Source organism: Carassius auratus, unplaced genomic scaffold, assembly GCF_003368295.1.
Source record: "Carassius auratus strain Wakin unplaced genomic scaffold, ASM336829v1 scaf_tig00001298, whole genome shotgun sequence".
Taxonomy (NCBI): domain Eukaryota; kingdom Metazoa; phylum Chordata; class Actinopteri; order Cypriniformes; family Cyprinidae; genus Carassius; species Carassius auratus.
Window position 1 is genome coordinate 49,918 of NW_020523351.1, and position 19,245 is coordinate 69,162.

General features: G+C 36.5%; 1 protein-coding gene and 1 pseudogene across 1 annotated transcript; both read right to left on the bottom strand.

Annotated features, from left to right (window-relative positions):
• Positions 1-821: 821 nt before the first annotated feature.
• Positions 822-2,804, bottom strand: LOC113069278 (retinol dehydrogenase 14-like; annotated as a pseudogene).
• A 3,013-nt stretch (positions 2,805-5,817) lies between these two features.
• Positions 5,818-14,973, bottom strand: LOC113069280 (cytosolic 5'-nucleotidase 1A-like). Its single transcript, XM_026242311.1, has 4 exons — positions 14,781-14,973; positions 12,274-12,391; positions 6,359-6,548; positions 5,818-6,216 (listed from the first exon to the last, which is right to left on the bottom strand). The coding sequence occupies exons 1-4, from the start codon at positions 14,944-14,946 to the stop codon at positions 5,848-5,850; spliced, it is 843 nt and encodes a 280-aa protein (XP_026098096.1). The 5' UTR covers positions 14,947-14,973; the 3' UTR covers positions 5,818-5,847.
• Between the last annotated feature and the right edge of the window lie 4,272 nt (positions 14,974-19,245).

Below are 19,245 nucleotides of genomic sequence, written 5' to 3' on the forward strand. Positions count from 1 at the left end.
GCTGAGGTGAGCAAAGCAGCACAACCAGAGAAATGATTTACCTAAAGCCAAAACCTCAAGATAAGATACAAGGGCTTTGTCATGAATTTATATATACCTTTGGCTGTTTGTTGCGGGATATTTTGTCTGCTGGAGGAGGAAAAACAGGACGAAATTAAAAAAAATTAGGAGGTGAAACAACTTAATGTGATTGTAATCAAAGCATCATTTTGTTAAGCAGCTTGGCATTCTGTCGCTGATGTGGTACCATTTCTAAACGCATCATTAAAGCCATTAACTTTAATAATTTACCAAATTTTCTTTGTTTTAAATACAAACAGTTTTCATTTCTACAGCCAAGCGCTCTGAGACCTCCTGTTTCACAGGGAGCTATCAGATGATTGCTGGGATATCTTTGGGGCTTTCTGGCTGATCGGAACCTACTCTAAATGATCCCAAAAAAGTCCTAATGGCAAACACAGGTGGGAAAAGCATTACAAGCCCATCAGAGCTGCTACCATTATCACAAAGACAGCTAATGGTAAGAGAAAACATTCAAGGCAATCATGATGAAGTGGAAGAGAGACGCAGTGTGAGAGGAGTGTGTACTTTCTTTGTGAAAGCAAGTAGTTGAATTGAACTGTAACAACTCCTAATTAACAACGGTTAATTAGACAGTAAGTGAACTATGAAAGCAAAGCAGGCTTTTGTCCTAATTCCACAAACGTTCTGTTAATGAGTCACGCAAAAACAACCATCAGACTATTTTTCAATTATGTGAACCTGGTTGAGCTGTAGTTAAAATCTGAACAATATCATTTGTAAAGTGTGATATTTATTTATTAGACCAAGAAGGCTCCCCAAAGCATTTCCCCTTTCAAAGAAAAACACAAAAACCAAAGAAAAGGTGCTGCATGATTACAATGATAAACACCCAAAATTTAGAATGTTTAAAAGTTTATAATTAGCAGTTCCACACATACATTTCTTTATTTCCAACAAGTAAAGCACACAACTAAATAAATTGTAATAAAAAAATAGTGTGTATACTAATCACAATATCACAGTTCAACATCTCAAACTTTCAAATGCAAAGTATACAATGAAATATATAATCAAAATACAGATATTACTATACTTGTGTTGTTTAATGGATCTTTATTCAGTACTGTAGCTGTGAATGTCTGCTCACTGATCTTCAGTAACAGAAGTGCAAATAAAATGCAGTGTTAACTATTTTACTCTTAACAGCAGAAAAGTGTAACAATATAGCACATAATTGTGCAATTAGAAATTCTCATTCACACGTGTACACATTTCCAGTCAAATAAAGGGTAAAGTCTTTGTAAACTATATTATTTGTGGTGATTGAGTTAATAACCCATTTAGGTTGCATCTAGTCTTAACCAACATAAGTGATCACTTTTAGTTTTGAAATCTCTAAACCTGACTTCCCGGGACTAATACTAATTCAGTGACGCATGGGAAAAGGGTAACTGAAGATGACTCTGGATTATTTAACACAAACACACACTGTTAATGTTGCAGCAGAACTAACAACCTGCAGGTTGCAACATTACAATTAGCTTTTCAAAGCACAAGTGAACAGGAATGGCAAAAACAGCTCCCTCCTGTGGATGTATGCATACATTTAGAATGTTTTCTTTCCAAAACAAGGTCTTTCCAAAATACCTGATGGTAAAGATCTCTATGTTTAATTTTCTCTGAGTTGTCGATTTTGAAATAATCATGGACATGTGACCTAAATTCTTACATCTGTGAGATTTCAAGTTGTGATGGCCACCATCACCTCACTGATGCCCCACAGTTTCTTGGCCACCTCCTCATCTGTGGCCTTAGCTAACAGCTGCTCCTCATGACAGTTAGCAAAGCACTTCCCCTGAATGCCCTCCACATCTGGAGAGCAGGCAAGATATATAGAAGTCTGTGCACCTTCCTCAGGGGACTTAAAGAAGGCCTGTGAAGCTAGGTTAAATAGTGGTTTCACCAGCAGTGGCATGTGGACATGCCTGCCCAGGTCAGTCCGCAGAATCCCTGGGGTGAGAGCATTTACCGTCACTCCACTCTCCTCGAGTCGATGAGAAAGCTCCAGTGTGAATAGAAGATTGGCTAGGTTACTCCGTGCTTAAGCTTTATCGTAACTCTGCTCGCTGTTCAGGTCATCAAAGTTTATTTCACCATTCTTGTAGAGCTTGGAGGATACCATAACGATCCGGCTAGAGTAGAATGTTTGAGGAGGTCCAGCAGGAGGTTAGTAAGAAGTGACCCAGATGATTAACAGCGAACTGCATCTCGAACCCATCTTCTGATTTGGTGTAAGGACACTGATAGATTCTGGCATTGTTGATGAGAATGTCAATCCTTGACTCTTTTTGTTTGAGATAAATCAGATATTGCAAATTATAAAGGTATTCAGTATTTCAGAACACAAGAATGAGAAGATGAACTATATCACACAACCCTAGAAATCACAAAAAAATATATTTACTACACCAATTTAGAATTTTTTAGATTGCTCGTTATTTTCTTTATACACTAGATTTAAAAAATGGGCCATAGATAAAACAGTAGTAACAGCAATGCACAAGGAAATCTTTCAATTGATCAACTCTTATATGGGTCATTATGAACAAATTTATATAATATTATATATGTTGATCGAGTGGCCCATGGTGGCTGTGGGGTTATGGTATGGGCAAGCATATGTTATGGACAACGAACACAAGTGCATTTTATTGATGGCATTTTGAATGCACATAGATACCACATAAAGATCCTGAGCCCCCCTTTGTTGTGCCATTCATCCACGACCATCACCTCATGTTGCAGCATAATAATGCACAGCAGCACCATGTTTCAAGGAACTATACACAATTTCTGGATTCTGAAACATCCCAGTTCTTGCATGGCCAGCATACTCTCCAAACATGTCACCCATTGAGCATGTTTGGGATGCTCTGGATCGGTGTATACATCAGCGTGTTCCAGTTCCTGCCAATATTCAACTTCACACAGCCACTGAAGAGGAGTGGACCAACATTCCACAGGCCATAATCAACAACCTGATCAACTCTATGCGAAAAAGATGTGTTGCACTGCGTGAGGCAAATGTGGTCACACTAGATACTGACTGGTTTTCTGACAACGCCCCCTGCACATTTTAGAGTGGCCTTTTATTGTGGCCAGTCTAAGGCACACCTGTGCAATAATCATGCTGTATAATCAGCATTTTGATACGCCAAACCTGTGAGGTGGATTGATTATCTCGGCAAAGTAGAAGTGCTCACTAACACAGATTTCTGAACAATATTTACGGAACTTCTAAGCAGCTATGCATTAGTTTTTTTTCCTTCTTGTTTTATCGTTATAACGACTTAATTTTCTCGTTATTTTGACAAAACAAAAGTTGTTCTCTTGGTATAACAAATTAATTTTCTCGTTATGTCAACATAACGAAAGTTGTTTTCTCGTTATAACGTCTTAATTTTCTCGTTATCTCAACATAACGAAAGTGTATATATATATATATATATATATATATATATATATATACACACACACACAGAGGACATTTTTTCAGGCGTTCCCATGGCAGAAAGTGGTCCAATTTACCTAAATTCAGTCTATATTTTGTTTTATAACGTTTTAAATTATAAACATATAAATTAAAATATCTGTTGACCAAAATAATGTTTTTGTATTTTAATATAGCATATTTTTAATAATATGGTCTTTATTTTTTGTGTGTTTTGTAATTGTTTTACTGTTCTCAAACTCTGCTGAGACATGCTGTCACAAAAGGTTAAATTGTGTTCAGTGAACTATATTTTTCTGAGCAACAACAGTGAAAATATATATTATAGATATGTAAAATAAAAACAATACACTGTACATAAACAATATTGATATAAAATATATCTACCCTAAGAAATCCTCAACTATGGCAGGTTTCTAAAATGTTGCATGCGCGCGCAGTCACGTGCTCTTCCCAAACTTCTCTAGCATTATATCATGCACGTAAAAGCGCGTGACGTTCGCACACAATCGCTGCACTTGTTGCTAGTCAAAAACAATTCGACCAAACTGTGCGTTCACTATATTTATATTTACTTAAGTGTTCTAAATATCTGAAAAGAGAAACAAGCGCTCTGTGCTTGGTGTTGGTGCAGTACCTTGATTATCTCTTCGCAAAAATACGGGCTTATTTAAGCGACGCCAGATCCAAGAGTTTGATCACTAGATCCACTTGCTCTGGTCCGGCCTCCTGCTGAATCTCCAGGGCTGCTTTCTTCGCCCGTTCTCGGTCCCTACATGCCATGATTATCACTCGGCCCTGACGCCGCAGCAGCTCTGCGGCCATGGCTTTTCCGATACCACTGCTTTCGCTGCAGCATATCGACGCCTTCATCCATATGTTTATAATAGGGAAAAGCTTCACACTGCTGATCGTTCAGTGGCCCCGAACAACGTCGAGTTCATGAGCAGGTTTGTAGGCGTAAACATTCATTCACGCATGTGGGAAGTAACTGGAATGTTGTTCAACTACATTACCCAGAAGGCAAAGCGGGTTAAAAAGCAATGCGTGCTTTATTTATTTACAATAAAACTACATGGTATGTGTGTTGGAGTTAAGTTTTACACCCCTGATCTAGGCTTTAGACACGCATGTTTCTAGTCAAATTTGTTTAAGGATTACAAACTTAACAGCGTTAATTAGACACACAATATAAAGCGCACTCAATTAAGATCACTCATTTAATTTACGATTATACAGAATAAATCCAGTCTTTAAAAACTTTTTTTTTTTTTGTGGACTAAACAAAATTAAACCTTGTACATTTCATGATAAACACATTCTAAATACAATGTATCACATTCTTCACACTCTCATCCTTATTTCAGCATTTGCTCAGTTATTTTAATATTGTGGCAAAGTCTATCAGGAACACTAGTGGTGGGCAACACACATCAGCTTTAGTAGATTAAAATCTGTTACATTTACATCATACCGTCTTACACTATAAATAAAATAGAGAGTTGCAATGTATGTTCCCTGAGATAGAATTAAATATTCAGAATTTTTATGTTTAAATGTTCTCCCTACTGTGCAATAAAACATGTAATACCCAACTATCTATGCTTATATTTATTGCACGTGTTATTGATTTAATATACCATAAATGTATCCAAATTTCTTTTAATATAATTTGTGTATTACACATCTGTACATACAATATACTGTCTATTGTATTTTTGTCTATTGTATTGTTTTTACATATTTCTGTTTTACTCATTTTAATTTTGTTATCTGTGTCTTGTCACTTGTCACTGGAAGCTTCTGCCACCAAGACAAATTCCTTGTGTGTGTGTAAGCACACTTGGCAATAAATCTCTTTCTGATTCAAAATGAACTATTAAACATCTTAAAAAGCCGTAATGATCAAGGCATAAAGGCTGGTAAATGCATCTACAGTAACTGCAAATAATTCTCCAAAAGAAAAAGAAAGGGCTGCAGTATGCACAGTAGTTTTAACCTCTTAGTGCTGACGGATTAGTACAGCACATAACATGCTACATAATAATATACAGTACATAATATACTAGGTCATTTACAGCGAAACTAAACTATCTGTACAGATCAAGGTTCAAAACTTTCTCTGAAGCAAACAAATAAATAAAATGACCTCTAACATGAAGAGGCTTCCATTCATGTGCTTTACTTCCCAGCTTATTATTAATATAAGTAAACATTTTTTTTATAACTATTGTATAGAATAGATGCAAGACACTGAATAGGTGTTGAGGTACCTAAAGACATGGGAATCTGACATTTGCATTTGATAATCATCAAAACTTTTTGGCATCACTTGTGTCTATGCGTTTCCCCTTATGATACTTCTGTCCAATCCCATAGGGCACATGAGCAGCGATTGTACCAAGCTCCTGGGCACCCTCAATGTGAAACATCTGATCATCAAAGAAGATGTGAGGCCTGATCTTCTGTAGGAGAGGCCCCTTAGGAGCCCCCGCCAAAAAGAGGGCCTCGTCTACCTCCAACCCCCAGCTCCGTAGGGTCTTCAGAACGCGGGACCCAGCACTGGCAGCACTTCGAGTTGTGACGAGGTAGGTGCGAATAGGGCAGTTGATTCGTTGGTTTTTTACATAGAATTTGCGCTGGAGTTTACCCAGTGCTTCCAGGAAACATTTCAGGGGGCCCTAGGTGAGGTTGATGCAATGACAAATCAAGGATCAAAAAGACATTGCATGTTCAAAACATGACATGATGGATAAAAAAAATTGTATCACTATTAATAATGAATATTAGTGGTTATTTTTATGTTACCCAGTCTTAGTTTACCTGAGCCAGAGGCTTGTTCTCAAACTCTTTCTCATGCCTAAAAAAAGTGTCCAATCCGTGTTCCTTTACGATAATCTCAGACTCGTCAGAAAACAAAACAGCATCTCCGTCGAATGCTACACATAGTTGAGTATCACTGAGCTCATTCTCACTGTCACAGGCGAACATCGTGCCAGCTGCTATTCCTGTGAAAATGGTCATTTAAAGCAAATTTAGCTTCCTGTTCATCTAATTTAAAGATGGTTTTGCATCAACATGAAAATGCCTTTATATATATATATATATAAATACCTTCTTCGATAGCTTCTTTTTTTTATTTTTATTTTTTATTGGAATATACTGAACACAATGAAAGAGCACTTATAATACATATACTGTATACATTCCATTTTTCTAATAACAACTACTAAGGGTGGACACAAACACGAACAGTCACAACCCTCAGTAAACCCAAACCCCACCCACCCCAAAGGAGGAGAATAAAACTTAAGTACATTTTCAATAAATAAATAAAAATGGACAATTATACAGAATTAAATAAGTCAGAAAAAAAAATGAACAAGAGACTACACAGAAAATAAAAAATACATGTTATAAGTCAGTAAAGATAAGTGGTGTATTTTTGACAAAGTCAAGCAGAGGACCCCAATTTTTATAAAATCTGTCAGTGGAGCCTCTTAAAGCAAACTTAATTTTTTCAATATATAGAAAAGACAACAAATCTTCTAACCATGAAAAAGTGGGAGGAGATTTAGAAGATTTCCAGTGCAGTAAAATTCGTCTGCGAGCTATCAGTGAGGTTAAGGCATGAACATCAATATACTTTGTGTATTTATTTAAATCTGATGGAAGACCAAAAGTAGCAATTTGGGGGCATGGTTCAAGGGAAATATTCAAGACTTTAGAAAAAGTATCAAAAAAGGAATACCAAAAATCTTTCAGTTTTGAACAAGAAAAAAACATATGGGTATGATCAGCAGGAGCCAGAGAACACCTACTGCAAGTGGTATCCACATCTGGAAATAGCTTACTTAATTTGACATTTGTAAAATGAATTCTATGAAAAACCTTAAATTGAATAATACTCAGTCTGGCACAGGATGAAGAAGAATTAACTTTACCAGCAGCTAATTCCCACCAATCCGACTCCAAACTAAAACCGAGTTCTTTCTCCCATTGATCTTTAAACCGAAAGGATAAAGGGAGAGTGTAAGAGAGAATTAAATTATATAAAACGGATATAGACCTGTGTTTCTGTAATAGACACTTTTCATATAAGGAGGATTCAGGCAAGACTGGAAAAGAAGGACAATGAGATTGAACAAAGTTACGTACTTGAAAGAATCGAAACAAATTAGATTGTGGTATATTGAATTTTACTGAAAGATCAGAAAAAGTTGCAAAAACTCCATCAATAAATAAATCAGAAAAATATACAAGCCTTTTGTTTTCCCATGAAGCATAGGCAGAATCTAAAGTTGAAGGAATAAATAAATGATTCTTGTAAATAGGGCCATAAAGAGAAAGAGCAGCAAGTTTAAAATGTTGTCTGAATTGCCTCCAGATCCTAAGAGAAGTGGAAACTACTGGATTTGTAGTAACTTTTGAGGGGCGACTGAATAAAGGAGCACATACCAAGGCAAGGAGTGAAGATGAGGAACAGGACTGTGCTTCTAACTTACACCAATCTAAATGGGGGGAGTTGTACCAGCAATGAATTTTGCTAATATTTGCTGCCCAGTAGTAAATCAGAAAATTAGGCAGTGCTAAACCTCCATCTTTTTTATGTCTCTGAAGATATGTCTGTCTTAGCCTAGGAGGTCTGCCCTGCCATATGTAAGAAGAAATAGCCCCGTCTAGCAGTTTAAAGAAAAACTTGGGTAAAAAAACTGGGAGGGTCTGAAAAAGGAACAAAAATCTAGGTAAGATATTCATTTTAATTGATTGAATTCTACCAAATAAAGTAAGAGGCAGTTTATCTCAACGTTGCAAATCTAATTTAACTAGTGTGAGCAATTTAGAAAAATTATATTGATATAATAGATCAAAGGAATGTGAAATATTTACTCCCAGGTAACGAAACTTTGTAGAGGATAAATGAAATGGTAACACCCCAGCTGGAATTTGTTTAGCCGAATTATTAACTGGAAAACATTCACTTTTATTTATATTAAGCTTATACCCAGAAAAGGATCCAAAAGTGTTAAAAATATGCAACAAATCAGAGACTGAGCCGACTGGGTTTGAAATATAAAGCAGAAGGTCATCGGCATAGAGTGAGAGTCGATGTTCTATCCCTCCCCTAGTGATACCTGAAAAGAGCATGGAATTTTTCAAAGCTATAGAAAGAGGTTCTATTGCTAAGGCAAACAATAATGGAGAAAGAGGACAACCTTGACGGGTGCCTCTAGAAAGGGGAAAATATTGTGAACACAAAAAATTGGTTCTAACACTGGCAACAGGTGCGGTGTACAGAAGACGTATCCATGATGTTAAAAAAGAGCCAAAACCAAATCTGTCTAAAACAGCGAATAAATAGTTCCACTCGACTCGGTCAAAAGCCTTTTCTGCATCCAAAGAAATAATCATCTCATCGGATGCAGAAGTTGATGTGGAAAAAATAATATTAAGGAGACGTCGAATGTTTGAGGATAATTGTCGCCCCCTAATGAAACCAGTCTGATCTTCAGAGATTACTTTAGGAAGGCAGGGATCCAGACGGCAAGCCAGCACTTTGGCTAATAATTTAACATCTGAATTCAACAAACTAATAGGCTTCCAACTACCACATTCAACTGGGTTCTTATCACGCTTAAGTATAAGTGAAATAGAAGCCTGAGTGAGAGTTAAGGGAAGAGAGCCATTAACTAAGGAATCATTGTACATGTCTAACAATAAAGGTGCTAGTTGATTAGCAAACCTTTTATAAAAATCAATCGGAAAGCCTTCCGGACCTGCTGCCTTACCACTTTGCATTAACTGAAGACCTTTCAAAATCTCCTCTAACTGTAGAGGCTTATCAAGGTCATCAGCTACCACTGTATCAATACGAGGAATATCTAGACTGTCTAAAAAAAAATTCCATAATGGAATCATCCCCAGGAGATTCTGATTTATAAAGGTTTGAATAATAAGAGAAAAAAAACATCATTGATATCAGATGGATTTTTGGTTAAAGAGCCTGTAGATCTGAGTAATTAGACGCGAGGCAGCTAGTCCCTTAAGCTGGGATGCCAGTAATCGACCAGCTTTGTCTCCATATTCGTAATAAGTAGCCTTAGTTCTTCGAAGCATAAATTCAGCATTCTTTGTACTAAGCAAATCAAATTCAGTTTTTAATTCCAACTTCTTTGCATACAGGTCAGGGGTAGGATTATTAATAAACTGCCTGTCAATCTCAATAATGGAAGTAACCAGGTCTTGTAACTTTTGTTTTCTTTGCTTGTACTTATAACCCATATATGAAATAACATGGCCTCGAATTACCACTTTGAAAGTTTCCCACAATAAAGAAGGTGAAACGGAATCTGACTTATTAGTCTCAATAAATACATCAATATTATTACTGATATATTCACAAAATTGTTCATCAGATAATAATCCTGAATCAAACCTCCACTGATTCATCCTCCCTTTACTATGAGTAAAATTCAAGTCGATGGAATGTGGGGCATGATCTGAAATAACTATAGCCGAATATTCAGAAGAACTAACTAATGGCAAAAGAGCTTTATCTAAAAAAAAATAGTCTATACGCGAGTAAGATAAGTGAACATTAGAAAAGAAAGAAAATTCCATTTTTGATGGATTAAGATGACGCCATGGATCAACACAACCAATCTGATCCATGAATGCTGACATTGCCTTAGCCATAGCTGTTTGCTCTAAAGTTTTAGGATTTGACCGATCAAATCTTGGGTCCATAACACAATTGAAATCGCCTCCCAGTATAAGATAATGAGAGTTTAAGTTCGGAATTAAGGAAAAAAGGGAAGTAAAAAATGCAGGATTGTCCCAGTTTGGGGCATAAACGTTTACAAAGACAACGGAGATGTGAAAGAGACTACCAATGACTATGACATAACGACCCTCAGGATCTGCAATAATTTGAGAGGGAGAGAAATTAACTTGTTTGTGCATAACAATAGCAGTACCTCTGGCTCTGCTGTTGAAGTTAGAGTGAAACACCTGGCCTATCCAAGGCTTCCTTAATCTAATGTGGTCTTCAATGCGCAGATGAGTTTCCTGAAGAAAAACAATATCAGAATTCAAATTCTTAAGATGGGAAAACACTCTAGAACGTTTAATTTGTCCTCCTAAGCCTCGAACATTCCAACTGACTAGTTTGACAGAGAGTCCTCTACTACTTAGCCCTGTGTTTAAACTAGCCATGTCTATGGTTCAGAAAGAAAAGCAAGAAACCCTTGTAAACTGAAGAATAAAAAGAAAACAAAACAATTAAGTAATAATTCTCCTCCACAAAAATATGAACAACCTTACAAAAAACAAAACACCACAAAAAACAAAAAAACAAACATCCTAAACTCGCCATACAAGCCATCACGAGTTGCAGGAACAAACCGTAGCACAACCGGAAAACCATGCAGTGATGTCCTCTCCGACGATGAATTATATTAATAAAGATGATAACAATAGTAGTAACATTTAGAATGAGCAAACAATTTAGTACTAGTAATAAAACAAACTACTAATAACTATTGTCCATTTGTATGTCAGGGGATACAAAAAAAAAAAAAGTCTGGCACAAGCAGTCGTAAATAAAGAAAAGCATATCCATGAACCAGGATAACTGGCACATATAAAGACTTTATACAGCATAAAGACTTTATGAGATAGTCTATTATCACTGTCCGTTGTAGAAGAGCAACTCAGAGCAATGATCAGTCTTGAATGTGTTCCTGGAAGTAACGTTCAGCTGCCTCCGGAGTATCAAAGATATGCTCGCCGTTATGAGTTATGCGCAGACGGGCTGGATAGATCATACCGAAGCGTATACCCTTCTTGAACAGACTTGACTTAACTTTGTTGAAAGCTGCGCGCTTCCTGGCGATACCCACGCTGAAGTCCTCGTAGATCTTTATGGTATGACCTTGATAGGAGATCTCTTTGTGTTCCTTTGCCCAGCGCAGGACAATGTCTTTATCCAAAAATCTGTGAAATCGGACTATAAATGGCCGCGGTCTATCGCCTTGGTGGGGCTTGGGTGCCAAACTTCGATGGGCGCGATCAATTTCAGGAGGGGCTGACAGAACGTCTTTTGCAGTTTTGAAGAAGAAGTCCGTAATGAAATCTCTTGGGTTTCTGCCCTCGATCCCTTCCGGAAAACCTACCACCCGCAAATTCTGTCGTTTCGATCGGGAGACCAGATCATCCACAGCAGAGCCAAGCATTGCATTTAAGTCCGACGCCGCCATTAATTTGGCCTTCAACGAAGTGACTTCGGTCTCCAACGCAGTAATCCTGCCGCTATGGTCAGTGAAAGCCGTCTCCATCTCCGATAAAGTGGTGGCGTGTGAGGCCAAAGTGCTGTGGATGCCCTCCAAAGATGTTTGTAAAGGGGATAGAGAAGAGTTCAGCAAAGCTGTGAATTCGTCCAACAAACTTCTCCTTGACTTCTCGAGTTCTAACACGAGCACTTCTACCGTTAAAGGAACAGGTGCCGCCGCCATGTCGGATGCCTCACCGTCTTTACTTGAAGCTTCTTGGTTTTTAGCACAGCCAGGTTTAGTATTTTTGCCCATTTCTAAATTAGTTCTGCCCCTGGACACTAAAGACAGTGTATCATGTGCAAATTATAAGTAAGGACAACCGCAATATGTGTTAATTAAGCAAAAAATGTCGGAGCACAAACACCGCGCAACCTCTCACTACATCGTGAAACCGGAAGTTCCCCTTCGATAGCTTCTTGTACTTTCTTTGAATCTTTGGACAGATAGAGGTTGGTCATGTAGGCCTTTAGGTAACCAATTGGACTCTCTCCACCCGTCATGCAAAATCTCTCTACAGTTAGATCTGCAGAGAGAGAATTAATGTTATTGTTGTTTATATATTATGTAAAATGCAGTACATACAGTGTACATTTGCATCTGTCCAGTATGCTATAAACCTTATAAAAAATGTCTTTAGACAATTTTTTTTTTTTTTTTTTTTTTAGTGGTGCATGTTGGTTTATATCTGTGTAGAATAAATATATAAATATAAAGGAGGCCTATTAAGTCTCAGATGTCCACAGAATGTGGCTGTGAAGTTTCAGCTCAAAATACCCCAAAGATAATATTTTATGCCACTTTAAACGCAAATGAGCCGCTGCTCCCCACCCACTTTCCAGAATAGGGTTGCGACTTTACAGCTTGTGCCTTGGATACTCTGCCAAAACAAAACATCTATTTAGTTTTTGATTATCAAGTTTTTTTGCTCTCATTACAGTTCTTTGTCATCATAAGTTCTTTTATATTCTTAATCCTTCTTATTTGCATGTGTTTTAAAGTATATCATTTCAAAGTGACCCATTATGGATTTTTGAAAATTACTTCTGTATATTTACTTCATATACTGTGTAATGTAGCTGTATATGAATGTAAACAGTCTGCAGGGTTTTTAAGCTGAAAGTGCATCATAAATAAAGTTATTGTCTCAAAAGAAAGAGATGACTCTGAACTGCTGAAATTAGTTGTTTGTAATTCAAACCCGGTTTCTATGAAGCTGCAAAATATGTAGTTCTGTGTGTTATGTATACACTTAGTGTAGCTGTACATCACTGGTTAACTCGTGTTATAGTTCTGCTAATCAGCTGTGGGCCTGCTATTGTCTAGAAATGTGTAGATTATATGAAATGTCTGTTGTACTTATTACTTGGTCACATGATAATGGATGAAGCAATACGGTGGTTTACAAACTGCAGTGCTTTATCAGTACTCTGTCGGCAAAGCATATACCATTATTTTTTAGGTCATTAATACTAAGCTGTGTGCCCGGTTCCCTTACATAAGTAAAACAACTTTCCTCCTCTGATTCTTTAATTTTAGAACAGAGTGGAGCACTATAATTATAATAGAATGCATTATTGATAAGCCGTAATCCAGTAATGGCGACGGGTGTTCCATTTCCGACATGCGCTGTACCAATCATAATCGACTGGGTCATCAGACCAATCAGAGCAGAGTATCCTGTGAAGGAGGGGTTTCGAAAGATGAATTTTTGAACAAATAATCTGAGAGCTGTTGAGAAATAACGTAAAATGAAATGCATATTATAGGAAAATGAAAGGGTTTTTTAACCTTGCATGCTTGGAAACCTTTTGTTAGGGATAAATGGATTTTTATCATTATAGGGTGGTTGTGTACATACTGCCAACACACATTTATGTTCAAACACTACGTGTGAATTTTACATAATAGATCCTGTTACATCCCAAGATGTATGTTATTGTTGCTGTTAATACTGTGTGTTAACTCTATGTAACTGTGCTTCATTGATGCTTGACATCCTGTTGGGAGTTGTAGTTTTTGTTGGTTTTCCTCTGTTCCTCCCTGTCCTCTCACAGAAGACCTAATTGATGTCACCTGTTCCTCGTCAGAGCTGTGGAGAGGAGCTTGTATTTAAACAGAGGGAACGGACACAACACCAGAGAGAGTTTGGCTTGTCTGTTTTCCCAGTTGGTGGTTTAAGCAGTGGTGCTGCTTTAAGAAAGCCTGTTGTATTTGATTACTATTGTGTGATCAGGGCCTGTAGTGTATCTTCAAGACAGCCTGTTGTACTGGCTGTAGTGATTAGAAATTGTTTTCTTTTTATTCTTTTGCCTGCAGGCGCAGTAAGGAGGTGGGTGCCACTTTTATTTTATCAACTTATGCTTTTCTCCTGGTTTTGTGGAACAATGAGGAAGTCAGGGAAGAGACATGTTGTTGATTTTGATGTTTTGTTTGCTAGGTAAGTTAGATTACTTTGTTTTCAGTTAGCATCCCCTTTTTGTTTGTTATTTTGGCCTTAACCCCCTCCTGAAGCTACAAGCGTCTTATTCTTTCTTTTTGAATTACCCATATTGTTAAACCTCTAATTTTCCCTTACCCTTTAATGCTGTACAAAGACTTTACATTGTAAATAAAATCTTGAAGAGTTTCCATGAGTTTGAGTGCTGGGATTATGGATAGTCAACTCTCTCTCACTATTTTTTTGCAAGTTCACTGACACAATTGTTCATTTTTCATAAATAGCATATGTTCCTCCCCTTGTCACCCCTAGACACAGAGGGGGACGTAACAATCCACTTTAAAGAATATAATGATGATCACCATAAAAGGCTAAATTCAAGGCTAGCAAATGTTGTCTGGTTGAATAGTAGCTTTAAGCATTTTAAGTTCTGTTGGGTCTCTGTGTCACAGAAATCCCTGTTTTCTTTCCATACCATAGTAATTGATGCTGTTAATGAGGTGAACTCTGACCTGGGCATGGTTATTGGTCATCAGCACAATATCAAACTGCTCCTCACTGTCTGGGTATAGTTCTCTTAAACAGGCATTTACATTCATCAGGGCCTGTTGATAAGAAAAACAGAAAATTAATAAAGTCATGGCTGTGGGTGTCTAAGGATATCCACGTTAGGCAACGCTGCTGTGATTAATTGTTGATTAGTTCACTTGAATATAATCATAAACAGTGGGCAGAACACAATACTGCTCTGGGTTTGAGTCCTTCCCTGTAATAAAAAGAACTAAAGTCCATTAGGGCTGTAACGATACACCGAACACCCGATTCGGTTCGTATCACGATTTTTGACCCACGGTACGATACCAACCTCGATATGGGGAGGGGGGCTTTGACAAAACAAATCAAAAGATATTTTGAGGAAAAAAAATCTATTTTTATTAACCCCTCTGGAGTCTAAGTGTATTTTTGGGGCCTGGAGAAGTTTTGTCAAGCCCTGACATTTGTTCTTTTTTTCAGTTTCTTATAAATATCTAAATGGGTAAAGTCTAATCTTACTGTAATCAACACAAACTGGGCTATAATAATATGTGAAATGCATGTATGTACATGATTGTACGGAAGTTCTAAGCGGCCATGCATTATAATTTTTTTTCCTTTTTGTTTTCTCGTTATAACGACTTAATTTTCTCGTTTTCTCGACATAACGAAGTTTGTTTTCTTGTTATAACGACTTATTATTATTATTATAACGACATGAGTTTTACTGTTGCTATAGTAATGAACTCAACTTTGACAGGCATCTGATGGACAACCATGCAGGCGCTCTTACTGCAGCCTATATTTCAGCAAATTTAGCTTCGCCTAGGTAATAACGTCTACAATACTGTATATAAATAAAGGCTGATCAATCACTGTTGATTTTTTCCAGAGACAGTACAACGAACGTTTTGTTTTTGTAATTAACATGTTTAAATGGCAACACCGCGAAATTAGAGCTGCTTGGATTAAACTCACTTTTCATTTTCCCTTTATTTGAAATAAAATTATATATAATTTGTAATTTGTAGAAGTCATTATATGATGTGGCAGATATCATGTGTGTTACAAGCTTCTGTTTGAAAAGAGCGTCCATGTGTACGTGTAGTGTGTGTGTGTGTGTGTAGAAAAAAACGATTACAACATTATAGAACAAAACTGAGTTAAATTAGCCTATGGATTTTAAATATACATCTTATTTCTCATCAATATGGTTAACAATAAAGATTAGTAATAAGGAAAAGAAGCACATCAGCCTACATCGTTAATCCCGTCCTACTGTAGATAAACAGAATACAGTGATGTCAACTTTGGTTTTAATAAGCAGTTATTTTATGACACAGAACGCGTTGGTGAAACTCATGCATCTAGCAGGAACTTAATACACAAAATATTCATATTGATTCAAGCATTTAACATTTATGAATTAATTAAATGTCAGTAATGAAGACTGCACAAATTATAGCGATCACGAGGAAGGTCCGCGTACAGTAAAGTGGATAGTGTACACAGCACCCCATCAGTTATATTCAGGTCTATAGTGCCACCAGCTGGCGCAGTTTTGTAACTTCTTAGAGAAAATTAAGTCGTTATAACGAGAAAACGAACTTCGTTATGTCGAGAAAACGAGAAAATGAAGTCGTTATAACGAGAAAAAGAACTTCATTATGTCGAGATAACGAGAAAATTAAGTCGTTATAACGAGAAAACAAGAAGAAAAATATTATAATGCATGGCCGCTTAGAACTTCCGTATGATTGTGTTTTTGAGAAAAAAATGGTATGCGTGGTTAGTGAAAAACTAAAAATGTTAATACACTTGAATAAGGCAAAAAAAAAAAAACACATAAAGGACAATGGTTTCTGGGATTTTTGAGAACTGGAGCTTGTAGCCTAGAATTTTTCTTTATAAATTATGTGAAAATGATCTTGTTTACTCACTCAGCAGAAACAATATATTGATTTAAATTTTTCTAAGACGCTTTTTTGTTGGTAAAAGTCATAAGCGAGTTAGGCGTCAACTATCATGAATATCATTGTGATTTACACCCGAGAAGACAAAGGCCTGCATAATGAGCTGTATAATGAGCCATTTCAGTCAACTGTCACTGAGAGGGAAGGGTTACAAGAAAGAATGTAACCCTTACATTCTTATTATTATCATTAATTATCATTATTATTATTTAATGTTGAAAAAAAGCTGAGAATATTTCAGGTTTTTTAGGAGGGATAATAAAAAAGAACACCATTTTTTGTTACATTTGTTACAGTTACATTTATTTGTTACATTTATATTATTTACATCAAGCTTTTGATGATATATATTATTTCATATTGTTATTGAAACTTCATAATATTTAACTAAATTATACATTTAGTCAGGAATTATAGTTTGGAAAGTCTAACTAGTAAAATGTTTACACGTTACGTGAAAACTAGTACAAGTATATAAATATAAAGAGACTTACTCATGTTTATGATCTCTGCTGAATAGAGGACTTCATTCTTTTTTTCTGAGGAAATCCATTTCTCAAATCCTCAATCACATCACATCTTTTGGGTGAATTATGTCTTATTCCTCTCATCGCGAAGCAAACAGTTAAAATAAAACTTGAAGAAAAGTCTGGCTGCTTTTTCTTCTGTTATGGGCGTATTCAAGCCACGCGCTTCAGTTTGAATCTGAATAGCGCGTTCAGCGCGGGGTGTGGTCACATTAGATATAATGAAGGGAGACATGAAAAACGGACATCGCCTTGTTTTCATATGGATTACTTTATCACAGAATATTTGTTTTCGGCAGCACTTGTTTAGTTTAAAATAAGGACATGTCAAGCTTTCTATAGATATCTCTCTCATGTCTCTATGTTGAGTATTCACTAAGTTACAGTTCATTTTAATGACGTGTTTGTACATGACAATCAGCGCAGACAAAGGCTGCAGACAGCACACCTTGTTTGTTATCTTTATTTTATAAGTGCACAAAGTTTTGTTGTTATTATATCTGTATCCAAAAAAAAGTAGACCCTTTACAGATTCGATTGATGTATTGCTCTTATCTGTACGATTAAAACTGAAAGTGTAATTTAAGTTCTTTTCGGGGTTATCAGGAGAAAATGACTCATAACGCATATCCGCGTTAATCGACTCCTTCAAACGCATTTTATAATGTTAACTTCAAATAATAGTTATAGTAATTAAAATGTGGTAGCATTGGATCTGGACAGGAGGATAACTCTAGGAGGGGTGTGTCGCGATTCTGCCTTCTCACGTTGTTATACAGGTTCGTGGACCTGCGTATGACGATTTTGATTTCATATCGCATATCGTTACAGCGCTAAAGTCCATCCATTAACATAACTGAAGGCAAACATTTGTTTTCCATGCAGGTTGATATACAAATTTTCCCAGCGATTTGCATTAGTGCAAATTTTATTTGTCCTGTAGATATATTCATGTGGTATGAAAGCTCAAAAACAGGGTTCATATTAGAGTAGCAGTAGCACTATGGGTGGTCAGTGCAGGCTAGTTCACATTTATTTTCTTATACTGATTGTGCCAACATTAAGATCTGTCTGAGCCAGTGCTAATAAACAGTTCCTATACAAAAATGACAAAACTGCTAGATAGTAACTACTTTACTAATGTTTAATTAATGAATTGCTAAAAATAAATACATTGTGTACCCTTTAGTGTTGTTAATAAAGTCCTTCAAGGCATTTGTTCCTCTTTACAAATTTGTCAAGATTTATTTGTTGAAATTTCTTGTCATTTGTAATCAATGCCAAATGACATTACGGTAGTAATATACCTAGGTGATGTAAACCGAGGTGTGTTGCAAGGTGCTGCATGAGTGCATCAGTCAGGCTCCATGTAGAAATTTCATTAATCTTCTCCACTGGGGAATTGATTTAAAATGATAACATGTAAACTATTAAAGGCAGGCCTCCAAGAGCTATGAGGTTGTAAATTGACGGCATATGTACATATTTCAGCTTTTAAATAATCTTGTTTAACAGCAGTATTCCTGCATGTTGAAAAGCTACATCTTCATGATTCTGCAACAAAACTACACAACTGATAGTATTGAAACAAACTAGTCATGCCAAAATAACTAGAGTCAATGCTTATATATATTTATCCATTTTTCATTTGATTGTCCATCACAATTCTTCATGAGATTGGAGCAATAAAGCTGCACACACTGCAAGCAGCAATAACGGGCCAAGCACTACAGAAGCAAGCTTCAGACGAACAGGAGGAATGAGTAATTAAGACAGTTTTTAAGTTATTTTAGGCAAAATGGCTTGAAAAACAATAAACACAACTAGTAATAGGATTTATTGGCTTATCACGTTTGACCAATAGGTGCTGGTCCAAATTAATGTGGAATGGTCAGTGTGAGGTGAC

What these genes read in the sequence shown, in the direction of transcription:
- LOC113069280 (XM_026242311.1), bottom strand. Translation starts at nt 14,946, where the DNA reads ATGACTTTATTAATTTTCTGTTTTTCTTATCAACAGGCCCTGATGAAT. An exon ending in TAACAGCATCAATTACTATG is followed by an intron (nt 12,392 to 14,780) that starts GTATGGAAAGAA and finishes CTCTCTCTGCAG; the next exon opens with ATCTAACTGTAGAGAGATTT. An exon ending in AGAACAAGCCTCTGGCTCAG is followed by an intron (nt 6,217 to 6,358) that starts GTAAACTAAGAC and finishes AACCTCACCTAG; the next exon opens with GGCCCCCTGAAATGTTTCCT.